Genomic DNA, 13370 nt, shown 5'->3' on the forward strand with positions numbered 1-13370 from the left:
ATGGGCAGAATCCTCTATGGATCAGACACTATCACCATCAGGAAATACGAACTCTCTAAATATATCACTGAAATCTATACAAAACTGAAATACTTTTGTAGCCTGACAAATAAAAAAAGACCATTATTCTCCAGATCTTAACAACCGAACAAGAATTTTCTGTAATGTATATTTAATGGCCCAGATGTATAGTCATTATTAAGCTAGCAACAGTGATCTACTGTACATCAATGTCATGCAAATGACTGAGGTGTGCAAGGATTCTTGTGGGGAAACACAGCCCAAACAGGAACAGTATAGGATATTCCATAAAATCTGATATGTAAGAATTAGACCTCAGGCTAAACTGGAAAATAATACAACTGTCAACTGCCTGTATATTTAAAACTGCTAAAACCATGTTTCCCAGGTGAACAGTTTGAATTCATATTCTTAAAAACAGAGGCTTTAATAAAAGGAAGAGATTATCTGTAATGGAGTTGGAAAACAGACAATTGTCTGAAAAATTTCTATATCAAGTTTAATTTTACAGCACCTACACGTAATTTCAAAGAATATGGGCACACACTTAAATGCCCACTTCTAATTATTTTAAATCTTTTTCACAGCTTACTCTAAAAAAGATAATCTTTTAATCATTTCAATGCATGATCACATGAAAAGCATTTCTGAAAATCCATATTAATAATAGTGTGAAGAGGGCAAGGGCTGACATTATTCTCTATGATTGTATATACTCTGAGAGCACTGTAAAAAGGACATGAAAGCTGCCATACACTGGCATGAACAACTATAATGGTCCTGCAAGCTAATTTCAGCCTGTGGATTCCTCAAGATGTGAAAAATCCATACATGTTCACCTCTGCAAAAGTGGCCACAAATTTTGAAAAATTGGTACATTACCATTAAACTGTGGACATGTGAAACATATTGAAAAAATGAATTGCCATTCCTGGAAACTTTCAAGGAAAGCAACTCATCATTTACTTTGATCAAGAAATAATGTCTTCATTTGTTTATCCTGGGAGTTGAAAAAACAGGCTTGGAGATAGCATCCAGTCCCATACTTTGCCGTACAACTCATATATTCAGCAAGTCTTGATCCAAAGGGCTCTGGTTGATACTTACCATGTAATACTTAGCATCAATTCAGACTTTCAGAACAATAATGGTGAACATCTGTGATAAAATAAATGATTTTCAAAAGCAAGTCTACCTTTAGTGTTCTCGCTCATATGCTTTTTCTGAATCTCTAGCATAGTTAAGTCTGTTTAAAGCAACAATGGGAAATATGTGCCCTCCTCAAAGTTGTTGGGCTGCAGCACCCATCATTTCATACCGCTGGCTATGTTCTTCAGGGGTAATTTTAGTCCAACAATATCTGGAGGGTTGTCAGTTCTGCCCCTTCTGATTTAAAGAAGTTATACGTCAAAATCCCTGTGAAGTTTAATATTAACAGATCATAAAGAAAAACTACAAAACAACTACAAATAAAGACCATAATGCATCAAAGTATTATGTTACAAAAAGCATTGTACTGTTCTTACATTCATAGAAAGTTGTTTTATTTAGGTTTTTGTGAATTAGATGGAGAGAAACCTTTTCATTGCCCTGCCTTTCACAATGTGCCAAGGATTTGACAAAAGCAGACACTGGGGTCTTAAGGAAATCTGCTTCTAGTCTACAAAGCCTTCACCAAATAGGCTTTTATGAACAAAATTAAAGCATAGGGAACAATCAAGAATATTTACACTTCAAACCTTTAAAATATATTCCATTTATTTTGAAGTATGGCTGCTCCATTTCCCCTGCCATACTATGTTTTTAATAGTAAGGTATTTTTTTTTTAAATGATAGTTCACTCAGTCTGCTACTATTTGCTCCAAAATAAGTATGTTCAGTTATGCTATTGAAACCCAATTTCACAGTGAAGCTAAGTATACACCACAGTCACTGTGGTAGGTAGACGAAGGCTTTATCTGGCCCTTATTTCTTCACTGGCACCATTACCCCATGCACAATTTCTCGTAACATGCATGCTCGGAATAAGAATTACCCTTCATTGTGTTTCATTATGAATGCAGCAGATGAAAGCTGAGAATTCCTGTTTCCACTTCTCAGCTCTTAGATCCAAGGGGTTCTTTTTTTACACAAAAGACAGCTAATTAATGTGTGAATAGATTTAATCAGCAACAACAGTATTGTATATTACCATAATTCATTTTGCTTTCTAGAATTGCAATTTTCAGTTACTGTAATAAACATTCATTTCTAACAGTAGAAGGATACTTGACTGCCCACAGAATCCATGAATAATATACAAGAGCCAATCCCGATGAACTGCAGTTTTAACAGTGTCCAGTAGTTTCCCATTCCACACATATTTTGTGTAGGGTTCACTGCAAATTCCAAATACACCTGAAAAATGCATAAATTAAACAATAAGCATATCTGCTTAATGTAACTTATTTCAAATATGGGAACATGGGGTCCAGCAGATAATGTAGCATTGCAGCTACCATCATCCTTCATAAAAATTGAAACGACCACATGCCCCTGATTCAATTAGACAGGGGCTTTTTTTTCTTTTTTTTTTTACAAATTAACTCACTCATATATGTACTTGAAAAAGTATCTAGATTAGAAAGTAAGAGGTGAGCAAAGTCCACTAGCTTTGGCTGTCCCTGGGTCTCATGTAACTCACACAGGAACAGCCTACAGCCTATTATTACCATACAACCAGAACAGACAATCATCATGAGAGAGGTATCTGCCTAATTATTATTGAAAAGGGGACTTTGATTAATTTTTGATCTAACCTGGCAGGGTTTATAGACAACCATGATGGTAAGACATGAGGATTATAGTAGTGGAGAAAGTAGCCATGCCCAGAGAAATGAATGAGCCAACTCTCCAGTCTCAGAGAATAGTTTGGAATGGAAGGAACTCATGTAGTCACCTGCAAAAGCTGTGGAATGTTTGTGTTCTTGCCAGAAGACACGGGTAGCTGTACCCGCAGCAAGTCCAAGTGAGTGACTCTATTGGAAGAGAAGTCCAGCACCTCAAGGACCACGTAACCACACTACAACATATTAGGGAGGAAGAGGTTGCCTTAGGATCCAGCAAAACAGACTAGCTTGCAGGAGAATTACATAGGAGATTTCTCTGAGTAGGATGTCGTGTTCAAACACAGGAGGTAGACACTTGGAGGAATGTTATTTATTTACAGTATTTATATTCCACCCTTCTCACCCTGAAGGGGACTCAGGGTGGATCACATTGCACACATATAAGGCAAACATTCAATGCCTTAACATAGAACAGAGACAGAGGCAAATGCAGGCTCCGACTGGCCTCGATCTCATGACCTCTTGGTCAGAGTGATTTGTTGCAGCTGGCTGCTCACCAACCTGCACCACAGCCCGGCCCTATGTTACACATAGGATAGAAAAACCAGGAATCGTTCTATAAGTAGGGAGCTACCTAATCAATTCAAAGTTTTCTCCAATATTAGTGATGATGCAAAACAAGAAAAAAGTGCAACGAAGCTTGTCTCCAGGGAATTTGCAGGTGCTCTTGGAAGAGTCAGCACATGGAATCACCACTGCCAATCCTTCAAAAAGACCTGCTGGGGTGGAAGGAAACTCCCTACTGAGGAGTATAGAAGAAATGGCTTGAACATATTTCAGTAGCTTGTTAGAAGTGATAACGTAAGATTAAGAATTAATTTCTAACATATTATATTACTGATTTTAAAAGGGAAGGCTGAGTCCTAAATTATTAGCATTCTCAAACATAACAACTCAAAAATACTATACTACCACAACATTTTCCTATGAAAATTTGGCACTATTGAACTAAAAAACAACAGTATTTATTCATATTCCAAATATGAATGTATTTCAGGTGAAAACTCATATCTATGAAATCTGTTATAAAAAAACATTCTAAATAATCATTTGTCCAAAATTGCAAGCACCAGTAGCTATTCTACCAAAATGAATCATTTATAGAAATGCTGAACAAAACAAACACATCCCTAGCTATAAATTATACTTTACATACATATTAATCTGAAGCTGTTAAAGCACTGATTTATAAAAATAGTGAGACACTTCAGCTGTTGAAAAATTATCAAAATAAATGTTGTGACTGCGCCTTCGGGGATTATGGTTGATGGGGATGGAATTCGAAGAGGAAGAAAAAACCCTCGTGATGAGGGTTCACTGGAGGAGTTGCGCAGGAAGCGACTTAGAGAGCTATATGGGGGATCTTCTGAGGAAGATTCAGATGGGGAGATGGATGCTGAGGAAGAGGTGGCGGCTGGGGAAGCGGGCACTGAATGGGCACAGCCACCGGAGATGTCTGGGGATTTGGGGTCTATGGATACTTCTGAACCTGGGGTTTCTGCAGGAGCTGATCCCAATTGGGATGCTTGGAGAAGGGAGGATGGTTCTTTAAGTGTTCATGGGGCTAAGTGTGGGCAGGATGATTGGGACTCCGACGAATTGCTAGGTACTCCAGATCCACGAGCTCTAGCTGTGTGGAGCTCAGACTCTGAGTAGATTTGGGACACCTGGTGTTTGGGTGTGAGTGTTTGGTCACCCAGGAGGAAGGGGAATAAAATGGGAATGTTTGGCCACTGCACTTTGCGTGTGGCAAGGTGTTGCTGAGGCGCCATTGGGATCTCTGTGTTTCCATGAAGACTGGACTTGGACTATGATTTGAATCTGCTGTTATCACCTAGCTTGGCTCTCGCTGTGTCTTATCGTGGACCTGTTTTGGATGACTGCACCCTCTTCAGACCTTGGATCGGAATTTGACCTTGCTACTGCCTTCGCCCTGTGATTGATGACTACTATCGGCTTTTGACTCCTGGCTTGCTCTTTGGACACCGCTGTTATCTCCTAACCTGACCTTGGAATCCCGGACGACATCTTTTCACCATCCTTTTGGAGCCTTTGGCTTTATCCACATTGTGGAAGCAGTCTACTGCATTCTTAGTTTGTTTGTTTGTTTCCTGACCAATTTAGTGTTTTCTTTTGGGAACTGTTCCTTTGAAAACTACAGAGCCGGCTGGCAGGGCTTGGACTCAGAAAGTGCAGTTTGCACTAAGTTTGTTTAGCTTTGTTTTTACCTGCTTGTGTTGCTGAATTATATTTTTGTTTGAACTGCTCTTGAAGCACTGATAGTGAAGTGTTTCAAGGTTTTTTCTGTGTTATCATTACTTTTTGGCTTATCTGCTGAATAAACTCTATTTTTGTTCGCTAATTGGCGTCTGACTCTTGACAATAAATGCATAATTTGATTCATACTCACCACTCCCACCTTGAGTTGCAAGTCCCTCATCTTCAAAAATATCAAAACTCTCTTGCCGAGTTCGAGTTGTTTCTGTCTTAAGTACATCAAGGGGCATTCTCAAAACAGTAAGGTTATACTGGAGAGAGTGAGATAGATCATAGCTGTAGCTGAAATCCAAATGAAACAGTATAAAATATATTTATTACAAGCAGGAAGTGAACCAAAACGGGTTTTCAAAATAATTTTGAGTGTGTTAAGGGCCTTAGGAACCATGAAAAGGCCAAAAGCTGAACTTCATCTATTCCTGACTTTAAAAATCCATAATGAAGTAATAGAGCTCATACATACAGAAGTATTTCTTTCCTCTCTGATGCTACAACAAGCAATTCTCATTGGAATGTCTAGGTATGATGATGATTATTATTACTATTACTATTTATATTCTGTTTTCCCTAAAATGAAGACTCACAGTGAACAATACAATAAAAACATACAAAAGTACACATTACAAGAGAATTTGACAGAGAAACACCAGTGTTTCTCAAACTTTGCTTCTCCAGGTGTTTGGACTTCAGCTTCCAGAAATCCCAACTGCTTTCCCAGCTGTTAGGAATTGTGGGCGCTGAAGTCTAAAACATTTGGAGAAGCCAGTTTGAGAAACTCTGGATTACATTATTAAAATTGAGTATATTAGAAATTGAGACATTACATGTTTGTAGATATTTTATATAATTGACAAAAATGTTGTAAATATCTTTAACACAATGTTAATAAAACGCAATCAAAATAAATATTATTTCCATGCTTCTTCACAGAAAGATTTTGTATATAGCACAGACAAATATTTTAAAGATCACTTAAAATTAAAGAAACATACCTGAAATAAAAATTACTAGACAAATCTACATTCTGAAAAATTCGAAGGTATCTAAAAAAAATACACACAGGATATTATATTAGTATTCATATACAAAAGGTTTACTAAACACTAAAATTTTGGCCACTCTGCCAGCAGTGAAACATGCCATTGCTGCACTATGTGACTGATTTGCTCTTACTTTAATCAATTCTTGATTTGTGTGCATAATTATAATATTTGTTTATGAACTAACAAATTATCTAAAGGTGCTAGGTAACTTGACACATAACATTCAGCCTCGCATGGGGGTTGTTTCCTTCATACTGATACCAACCAAAATTTTGATATATAATCAAGCTACATTAAAATTGGTTCCAGCAAGAATTAAGGGGCTAATTGTTATTGAACACATGCACCCCAAACAGCCAAGGTCTTCTATACAACTTCCAAAAAGGTGCTGTGTTCCAGTAACAGAATTATCATACAATTTACTTTAGAACAGTGTTTCTCAAACTGTGTTCTTCTTGGTGTTTTTTTTTTTTTTTTGGACTCTCAGAAATCCCAGCCATCTTACCAGCTGTTAGGAATTATGGGAGGTGAAGTACAAAACATCCGGAGGAGCAGTTTGAGAAGCTGCTTTAGAAGCACACATCAGGAAGAATGCAAACAGAAATTGGTGAGTTTGGGGGAAAGGAGTTTTAAAGGCCATTTTAATGTATTTGCTGTATTTTAATTCTGTTTTTACTACACTGTTATTCTTTAATTGTTTTTAACTTTTGTATTGCTCTTTTAAAACTCTTTAGTGTAGACAGATGTTAACTGCCTTGAGTCCCCATGGGGGAGAAAGGCGGGATATAAATAAAAATAATAAGAAGAAGAAATACACAGAAAAATTAATAATTATCATTAAAGTGTTTTAGCTCTGCTCTAGTCCAGCAAGGGCAATGTATGCACAATAGATAGAGGCAACAAGAATATAATGCTAGAAGGGAAAATAATTCTAGTTCTACTACCTCTGCAGTGTTCCTTGCTGTATTAGCACTGTGCGCGTATTTCATAAAAAGATGGTTGGCACTATCAGATGTGACATTGTCAACAAGCTGGTGCTTGTGGTTTGAACTGAAGCCCTCATAGAATTATAAAATGGAAAGAGACCACATGGGCCATATAGTTCAACCCCCTGCCATGCAGGAAAAGCACAAAGTAACATTGACAGATGGCCATCTAGCCTCTGTTAAAACCTCCAAAGAAGGAGCTTCCACCACACTCTGAGGCAGAGTTCCACTGTTGAGCATCTCTCGCAGTCAGGAAGTTCTTCCTTATGTTCAGGTGGAATCTCCTTTGAACCCATTGCTTCAAGTTCTAGGACAGCAGAAAACAAGCATTCTTGGGTCTCACATTCCCTCACATGAATGATTTGTCCTTGTCAGCTGAACAACTGGTATAAAAGAGGGGAGGTACGTGATAGAATTGCTACAAATTCTTGTTTCTTCTGAAACACACTAGTAAAGTTAGTTCGGACATAGTGCTATGGATAGGAATGGGCAAAAACAGGCTCCCATCTTTCCTCCATCAGAAATCTCAGCTGGACCATTTCCACAAACAAACAAATCGCTTTCACTTTAAACAGTTATTTCTGGGTTTACACTTTCAAAGATATTTACATGTTTTCTGCATAGTTGGCAGTAATGCTGTTATTTTTACCAGGTAGCTAAAATGTGTTATTTGTCAGAAATCATATTAATTTCACTGTCAGTGTTATTAGGAAATATAAATACTACGTGTTAAGGAATCATATGGTAGGGAAGGCTGAAGCATCAACTGGCCGACCTCCCAAAATATGTACAAACATCCCAGCTATTGGCATTTATCACAGTGTTAAGTGACACACACAGAAACACCAAAATGCCTTGGGAGAAACAAAATGTAGTAGAGAGCCTAGTAACAGAAATATCTGTGGGGCCAACAGGAATACTGAGTACTAGGAGTTGCTAAAGGACAACAACCGGATGAAGAGCATTGAAGGAAAAGAATCAAGTAAAAAAATTGTTGAGAGTGTGACCTAAGGACAAAACAAGATGAATAAAACAATCCTAAATATTCTGGAAGAGTTAAGAGATAGTATAATCTGAATCCCACGTAGTAATCTAATTCAACCAATTGGTTTCACATTCTAGAAATAGAAATAGAAATACAGCCCGGGGGTGGGGGCATATAATGTCCAGCGAGCCATCTCTGTCTAAGGTCATTGAAAATAATCTATCCTCTCTGTGTAATCTTACCATATAAAGCAATACAACATTATGAAACACAAAATTTTACCTCGCTTCATCAGGATGCGTCACTCTTACAAAATCATTTGGAATGTAGATCATACTTGTATCTTCTATTTTATATATTGCATGTCCTCCAATATCTGCCATCTTTCTCCTCTTTGTAATTAGCACAATGTAGTAGCCTTCTAAAAATCTGACAAAACCTACAAGAACCAGAAGAAGTAGCTTCAATTCAATATACTGCTAGAAGGCTAAAAGTAATCACAAAACCTTTCAAAGTTTCCAGTAATGATACAATATTTTCAAACATCTTATAAAATTACAGATGGGAAATGTCTCATTTATAGCATTTTGTTGCAATGATATGCATTTCCTTTTACATCTTATATTGAATCATTAATTAATGTAAATTAAAGACTGCTTTTCAAAAAGGCTTTTCGCCTCTTTATACAACTATTTATTAGACTCTGATGGCATATTTCACTGTCTAGTACTGCTGTGTGACGATATAAGCAATAGCTAGGTCATTATTTTCTAGCATTCTAGCTTCCACATGAGAAAAAAAGTTTCAGTGTTCCATAGACCATAAATCCTACCTAGCAGGATATAAAATGCTATACCCAGTTTTACAGACTTGGATTGTTTAGTGAAATCTATTATTTCTATATCCCAACATTCTATGATACCTACATGACACATCAGTTAAACTTTTCATTCCTATAATTTCTTAATTATTTAGCCACTTGACAACCCATGATTTCAGAATTTGGCCTGTTACCACATTACAATAAGAATGCTCAACTCGCAAAAGAGGAGCAAATATTCAACCCATCAACTTATTTTTCAACTGGTCTGTTTATAAAATCTTCATTATAGGCTGTGTTCCCAGTGAACCCATCACCTTCAGAAGTGGAAAGGACATTTGATGAGGGAATATTTACCACATCCTTAAAAAAAAACTCCCCCAGTAGGTTCAGAAGGGGACAATAGTTTAAATTCTGAGCCCACACAAGTAGTCAAAATTTATCTGCCTGATTGGTGATTTCTTCTCTCCTCTAGGCCCACAGTCTCATAGACAAAATCTACTGAGGTAGCTTCACACATTACAGTAGTTTCACATGATGATCATTTCCATGAGAAAGCAGCTGCACAAATGGACTGTAACATTTCTGACGCTTAACTGTGGATTAACTAACTAAGTTGATATGATGAAGAAATGCAGTAGAAGCTTGTGGTACAGTACAATCCCAACATTCATGGAGCATATCTTTCTGGATTTACCATGGAAACTCAAAAGAACAGACTGCATACTGTAATTCTTTGAGTGGTCATCTGTGAACCCGCACAAATGGATCATCTGTGCCTGCACAATGTACCATTCAGAATCATTTAGATCTACTATTTAAGTTTTTACTGGTTATCCTCAGTTCCACAGACACCCTGACCGTAGCATCCTAAGAACCAAGAAGAAGGCAGGACACAATAAAAGGAGGATGGGTGGGGTTGTGTGGGTACACAAGTGACCTCTTACAGAACTACACTTACATATATGCAGCCTGTCCTCCTCCTTTGAGGTCTGTGTGACTCAGACAAATGGAAAACTAGTTAGCTACTAGCCAAAGGTGGCATGAGTGTCATGTTAAATTAAGAAAATACATATCCCACATCAATCCAAACAGGAAAACACAACTGCCCTCTCATCAGTCCTGGAACGGATATCAACCCTATAATGAGAAGTGAAAGTCAAAGATTGCAATCATGTAGCTACTTGGCAGACATCCTCTAAGAGACCACAGTTCAACAAGACAGAAGAAGCAGTCACAGCCTTAATGGATGGCCATGAATAGGAACTAGAGGGTCCTTCTGGGAAAGTTCATAAGCTAGGTAAATGGTGGAGACCACACAATTCCAAGAAGCACTGCTTCAATACCAGCAGCCTGAGTTTCCTGGAAAACAAGCAGACACTGCCAGAACCCTGTAGTATGATCACATTCCAAGCAATGAAGAATCCTTTCCAAGTCTGTAGTTGGATTCTGATTGGAATCAGAAACAGATTACTTGAAATTTTGTGTTCTCAAATGCAAAGATCTACTCAAGGAACACTCCATATTTAAAAATATATTTAAACGTATTGGGATGGAACATTCATTCTTGACAGGAATCCAAGAGCCATCTCAGCACACTCACTAGAATGTTCTCCTTTTCCAGAAGATGGGTCACCAAGATAAAAGATTTACCTATGCTTTTGTAAGATCTCTGTTTGCAATTCATTTGTCACCTATTTCAGACCCACTAAGTGCATTGAGTCTTAAAATATGCACCAATTGTAATATGTATCAGATGTAATACACAACTAAATAATTTTAACATTTTAAAATTTGCAAAATAAAAACTGACCAAGGTTCAGGGAACTGTATAAGACCTTATTTTTATAGCGGCATGGTAAATAAATAGTCAAAAGGTCTTACCTACTATACCAAAAGCAGAGATAGCGCGTGATAATCCAGAGGAGCCCTTCTGCCCAATTTTTGTTCTATTCCCCAGATCTAAGCGACCAAGTAGTTCTCTCACCTCTTGCTGAGTATATACATGCTTAAAAATGAAGATATACAATCATCTAAAAATACATTCCTTTATAAATTGCATTAGATACTTACAGGTACTGATATACAGAATAGACATTGAACATTATCAGAAAATTGATCAGTTTATTACAGTTTGTCCACATCCCCATTGTTGTAATATTGTGAAATACACACCAGTAAAATGAGGTGGGTTCATATGGTAACTCAGTGTACAGGTTAACATGTTCTGGGGGGGGGGGGGGGGGGAAGAGGGGTTGTATGCCTTTGGAACAAAATTTAAGGAGCTCACTCAGATTGCAATTTGTGCTCCAATTATCATACATCTGCCCTGAGGTTTCTTATTTTTACATGGACAATATTAAATCAAGTGGAAAAATGCAGATAATTCAATATGTTTTTTAAAAAGATTGTGAAACAATCTCTACAATCTCCAATGTGTGCATTGCTATAAACAGCAAAAGAAGAAGAAAGCTTAAAGTCTTTGCTTCAACTGACAAAGAAAGGCCAAATCTGAAAGTTTGGTAAATGAAATCCACTTCCACAATTTATCTTTCTTTTCTGACTGATACTACTCCAAAATCAAATTTCACTAGTACAAGCTTTTTCTAACCAATTTTATGGCTATTCTCCAGTATAACTACAGTCTCTTCTAACATACACTACACCACAAAGAAAGCTTTGTTGAAGGCATCAATGACAGCAGTGCCTGCTACTCTAATAACTGCTGAAGTCAACAGTACATTCCCAGCCATTGTTATTATAGGACTCAGGAAACTTGTTTAAAGAAAACATACACCCTTTCCAGATGCTCTTTTCTATTGAAGATACAAGTACAGTCTCAGTTTTCAAGAAATGGTGCTGAGTTGAAAGTTTGTTTTTTTAAATCTATAAACAGGCTAGCTATCCTGCAACTGGATGGGGACTGGACACATCATTACTCATCACTCTGCTTTCCAATGCCTTTGAAATGGTTGTACTGGAGGATATAAAGACAGAATTTTGAAGGGTAATATTGAGGGATGTCATAGCTATGTCTCTGCATCTACATCTCCCAATGAAAAATCTCACCCTTTGATTTAAACTGTAATGGTTTATAACTATATACGATAAAGTTATAGATCACTTATGTTCTTTTCCCAATGACATGTCCAATTATGAAGTAGTACTCACCCTGTCATCAATGACAACTAAATCCTTTGGTTCTGTGCGATCAATTTTCAAAACACGATATTTTGTTTCTGCATGATTGCTTCCAACAAGAAAATACCGCTGTTTAAAAAAATAAAGAAAAGCGGGGAAAATAGTGATAAATGTTGTACAAAGTGAATTAAATCAATGCAACTGCAATTACCAATACAACTTAATTAGCAAAACTATAGACAAAGAGTTTTATGGTACCATAAACAAACATGTTTATCACAACATAGGTTTTTGTGAACTATGCCTGTTTTATGAAGCCTGCATTGAGATAATGGCAATTTTGTGCTCAAAATAAAAATATATAAGCATTTACAAATTATCTAATTTTAAAGTATCTAACACAGGTTAGGAATGGACAACACAGATATTGTAGATTTCAGTATTTATAATCTCAACCCAGTTGACAATGAGACTCTCGCCATGCAGCGAGGCTTTTAACTGGAGCGAATTACAGGGCGCGTTCAATGCCTCTGTTTAAGGAGCTCCACTGGCTGCCATTTATTTTCCAGGCCCAATTCAAGGTGCAGGTTATCACCTACAAAGCCCTAAACGGTTTGGGACCCTCCTACCTTAGAGACCGCATCTCCCCCTATGAACCCGCACGTTCTCTTCGCTCGTCGGGGGAGGCCCTTCTCTGGCTCCCACCCCCCTCGCAGTCACGGTTGGTGGGGACGAGAGAGAGGGCCTTCTCCATCGTGGCCCCCCAGCTTTGGAACTCGCTCCCTAGAGAGATCAGACAGGCCCCTACCCTCCTCTCCTTCCGGAAGAGCCTAAAAACCTGGCTCTTCCAAAAGGCCTTTGATGTTTAATTGTTGTGGGTTTGATTTATCTGCCCATTCTAAAATAGCTCCATTGTTGATGCGTTGCTATTATTACATTGCACTTTATTGTCCATTTTAGCTGTGAAACTACCTCTCCCCATTTCGGAATATTCTGCACTTTGGCCTAGATCTATGAATTAGTCTCCTGATTTTAACATTTTATGCTGCATGTTGATTTTAATGACTGTTTTATTGATGCTGATGTTTTTATTGTTGGGATAATTGTGTTATTGTTTTGTTATTGTTATTATATTGTTGTATCAGGCAAGGCCCCATGTAAGCCGCCCCGAGTCCCTTCGGGGAGATGGGGCGGGGTATAAAAATAAAG

The 13370-nt window shown here is 37.6% G+C and overlaps 1 protein-coding gene across 1 annotated transcript in view; it reads right to left on the reverse strand.

Moving 5' to 3' along the window:
• The window catches only part of fig4 (FIG4 phosphoinositide 5-phosphatase), a 75857-nt gene that overhangs the window by 51859 nt on the left and 10628 nt on the right, over window positions 1-13370 (reverse strand). Inside the window, exons 2-7 of the mRNA XM_003215643.4 lie at window positions 12192-12290; window positions 10905-11028; window positions 8483-8639; window positions 6179-6229; window positions 5320-5468; window positions 2290-2418 (exon numbers count right to left, since the gene is read on the reverse strand). Coding sequence (XP_003215691.2) covers window positions 2290-2418; window positions 5320-5468; window positions 6179-6229; window positions 8483-8639; window positions 10905-11028; window positions 12192-12290 — 709 coding nt within the window. The remainder of the gene's footprint in view (window positions 1-2289; window positions 2419-5319; window positions 5469-6178; window positions 6230-8482; window positions 8640-10904; window positions 11029-12191; window positions 12291-13370) is intronic.

This window comes from Anolis carolinensis, chromosome 1 (assembly GCF_035594765.1).
Source record: "Anolis carolinensis isolate JA03-04 chromosome 1, rAnoCar3.1.pri, whole genome shotgun sequence".
Taxonomy (NCBI): domain Eukaryota; kingdom Metazoa; phylum Chordata; class Lepidosauria; order Squamata; family Dactyloidae; genus Anolis; species Anolis carolinensis.